The sequence below is a fragment of the Trypanosoma theileri genome (assembly GCF_002087225.1).
Source record: "Trypanosoma theileri isolate Edinburgh chromosome Unknown TM35_Tth_113_V1, whole genome shotgun sequence".
Taxonomy (NCBI): domain Eukaryota; phylum Euglenozoa; class Kinetoplastea; order Trypanosomatida; family Trypanosomatidae; genus Trypanosoma; species Trypanosoma theileri.
The window spans coordinates 9,723-13,296 of record NW_021639955.1 but is presented as its reverse complement, the minus strand read 5'-3'; the positions used below and the strand labels follow the sequence as shown (position 1 = coordinate 13,296).

The following is a 3,574-nucleotide window of genomic DNA, read 5'->3' as shown; positions in this document are numbered from 1 at the left end:
TATATATATATATAAATATATTTCGACTGACAACCAATTTTCTATTCTGGAGTTTCTTTTTCCCACCCCACTCCATAACCCCTTGTTTTACCACTTTTTTTTTTTAGTAGCACATGCTTTTCTTTTTTTTTTCTTTTTTTTTTGTGTATTTGCGTTAATTCGCCTGTACGGGGTGTAGTGTGGTGTGGAGATGATAAAAAATAAATGAATAAATTCACACACACAGACACACACATGTATGGGCTCAGAAGCTAATAAATATAGAGAAAAAAGAAGAGTTTTCAACAATATTCATACACAAGCACAACAAAGTTTTTTATAAATTCCTTCAGTACAGCGAAAAAGATTAGAAAAAGACTATAGAAGCCCATTTCTTTGTTGCCCTTTTGTGTATTAAGAAACGTTAATATCTTCCTCCCCCTTTTCGGTTTTTTTTTTTTTTTTTTGCCAGTAATAATAATAATAATAATAATAATAATATCTTTTTTCCCCTATTTCATTCTTTTTTTTTTTAAATATGTTTCACTTGTTCATTCATTCTTTCCTTTTTTTCTTTGCTTTTCGATCCGCACACTTTTTTTCACTTTTTACCCCGCCACTCCAGTACAGCGGGTTGCTACTGGAACACTCTCAAAGAAGAAATAATAGGGGTAAAAAAAAAGAGCAAGATAATATATATATATATATATATATATATATATAGACTATATATATGTATACAGGAGTCAACACCTTTTCTTCTTCTTCTTCCCGAAAAACCTCCTCCTAATTCTCTATCGGGTTTAACACTTGCTCTTGTCTTTTCGTATTTCCCACTCCACACACATCCTCTTCATCTTCATCAGTTCTTCCTCTGTGGTTTCTCCCCTGGGAGTGGCTTACGTGCCTTTACAAAGAAGGAAGGTGTGAAGATGCCCAACTCCCCACCCCGCACGAGATTCACCGCCGCCTCTTCAAGAATCTCCGTCGCCTTATAAGTCCCCTTCGGTGCCACTCCAAATAACTCCAACACGCGGCACATTTTATTTGTCACCCAACGTCCCAGCGGTGTGGCTTTCAGTCCAGACATCGTCATGTAATTTCCCTGCAGTGGACCATACCATGGGGTATTCTTTAATGCCCCGGTTTCAAATCGCTCCACCATATCAAAACTGTCCTCCACAATAAAACCAGAGGCCTCAAGGGCTTTAATCACTTGATGTGTGGTTTCCAAATCGGGAAGACTGTCACCAAGTTCAATTCCATGGCGAATACGGCGGTGTTCCTCATTACTGTGATCATACTTATCGGTGGTACACCACTCATAAAGCACAAAGTAACTGCCAGGCTTAATCACACGGAATACTTCACTGTAACACTTCACCTTATCTGTGGCATGGCAGGTGGCCTCAATGGCATAGGCACCATCATATTCATTATCACCAAAGCACATATCACAGAAATCTGTCTTGACGTAGTTAATCTTACTGTTCATTCCAAGTCGGGTGTCATGACGACGACCACGTGAGATTTGATATTCATTGTTATTCACACCCATCACATTACAGCCGGCGAAGCGGACAATATTACGTGCTGGGCCACCCACACCACAACCAAGATCCAATACCGTGTCTGTAGGTTTAAACTGTGCTTGATAGGCAAGGAAGAACTCATGGCGGGCGAGAGACTCATAAAAGGTTTCTCCACTGTAAGCAGGGGCAAAGTGAAAGTTCTGTCCCCAGCCATACTCATAAAAGTCTGTAACGAGGTCGTAGTATTCATTTACCATAGTTGTGGTCTCTTCCTTACGGCCATGCACAGAGGCTTCTTTGCCTTCATAGCGTTGACGGAAACGATCGGCGGTGGCGCTGATGTCTCTGTTCACCTCATCCGCCTTGCGGCTGCGCATGATGTTAAGTGGTAATGTGTCGCGAGCACCAGAGGCCATGATTGCGGTTGTGTTTTGCTTGTAGAGAAAATTAGATAGGAAATCTTAAAAAAAATAAAATATTATATATAATGGGTATATAAGTTTTAGATAGATAGATAGATAGATAGAGAAGAAAAAAAAAAGAAAGGAATGAATGTCAATATGAAGAAAGAAGAGAGAGAGAGAGAATGAGAGTGCAAATAAGGAACATGAAAAATTGTTTTTTTCTTGAATAATAATAAAAAAAGTAATACAGGAAGAACAAGTCAATTAAGACTTATAGATTTTATCTCAACAAGGCTGTAACACGCAAAATAGAAAGTAGGAGATAAATGATACATTTATCACAGATAAAGTATTTCTCTCCTTCACATCTCGACAAACAGCCGTAGGAAATTCTATGCGAATCATATTGTAAAAAACAGTAATGGAAATACACCCGTACATATACATATATATATATATGAATGTATTTCAACGTATCCACATACATTACAGATGTAAAGATACATATACATTGTGAATAATAATCTGGGAACCATGCTGTTAATAGATGGATACAATTAAAATAAATAAAAAATCCACCATTCATCTATCAATACAACCGTGGTTAAAAAGGAATGTGGTCCGATACTATTAACAGAGGAGAAGGATAATAATTCTTAAAGCCCATTTAGAATCAAAAAGTAAGAAAAAAAAAAACAGGATCAAAAGTCTCACAAAATAAATACAAGTTACACTCAATTAGAAAAAAAAGAAAAAAAAAAGAAAAAGAAAACAACACCTCCCACACCACCCTACTCCTGGAAAGGAAAGAAAGAGAGAATGTGTATTTAAGTGTCATGTTTTGTCTTTATTTTTAATATTTGAGAATCAAAAGAATCAAAAAAAAGATCACCATATCATCTGTCTATATATATATATATAGACATTTGTTTGATCCTTTAAACTCTAAACGAGAAAAGCTTCAAAGTGTATCAGAAACCAATAGTGCAAGCAATGATGCTCCACACACATTCTCACAAACAAATAAAGAAACAAACAATAATGGTGTCCTTTTATTCCTCAGAGATCAAACAAACAAACAAACAAAAAAAAAGAAAGAGAACCTCTTTTATCCTGATCATTAAATCATATACAAAATTTACAATAAAACCACACACAAAAAAGAAAAAAAAAAAGAAATCAAAGTTTAACCCCACCCCCCATTACCATTATTAAAGATTTCAAAAAACAAAACCTTTTTTTTTTCCCCCCCATCTTCTTGAAGGAGGTAGGTAGGTAGGTAGGACTATCACCACAATATGCCCTAAAAATGCCTCTATGGATAAATTCTCTATTCCATATTCTATAAGAAAAAAAAGAATATGGAAAAAATGAATAAAAAACAATGCTCCTACCTGGACTCGAACCAGGGTTATCGGATTCAGAGTCCGAGGTGATAACCGCTACACTATAGGAGCCGTGATTTAGACTCTTCTTTTTATTTATTCTCCGTGTCTTTATTGGATATTAACCTCCAATGATTAGTGGCTATCAAACCGTCCACCGTAGAGTACTTAAATTACTGAATTTACGCGCGAATAGCTCCGTAGAAGAAGAAGAAGATCCCTTCATTTTTTTTTTTTTTTTTTTGTGGGGGGTCCTCATACTCTTTTAATATGA

At 36.1% G+C, this 3,574-nt stretch overlaps 1 protein-coding gene across 1 annotated transcript; it reads right to left on the bottom strand.

Annotated features, from left to right (window-relative positions):
* Positions 1-841: 841 nt before the first annotated feature.
* TM35_001131050 (putative sterol 24-c-methyltransferase) lies at positions 842-1,927 on the bottom strand (the record flags this gene model as incomplete). The annotated part of the gene is made up of 1 exon (XM_029031733.1): positions 842-1,927. The coding sequence occupies one exon, from the start codon at positions 1,925-1,927 to the stop codon at positions 842-844; it is 1,086 nt and encodes a 361-aa protein (XP_028876975.1).
* Positions 1,928-3,574: the final 1,647 nt, after the last annotated feature.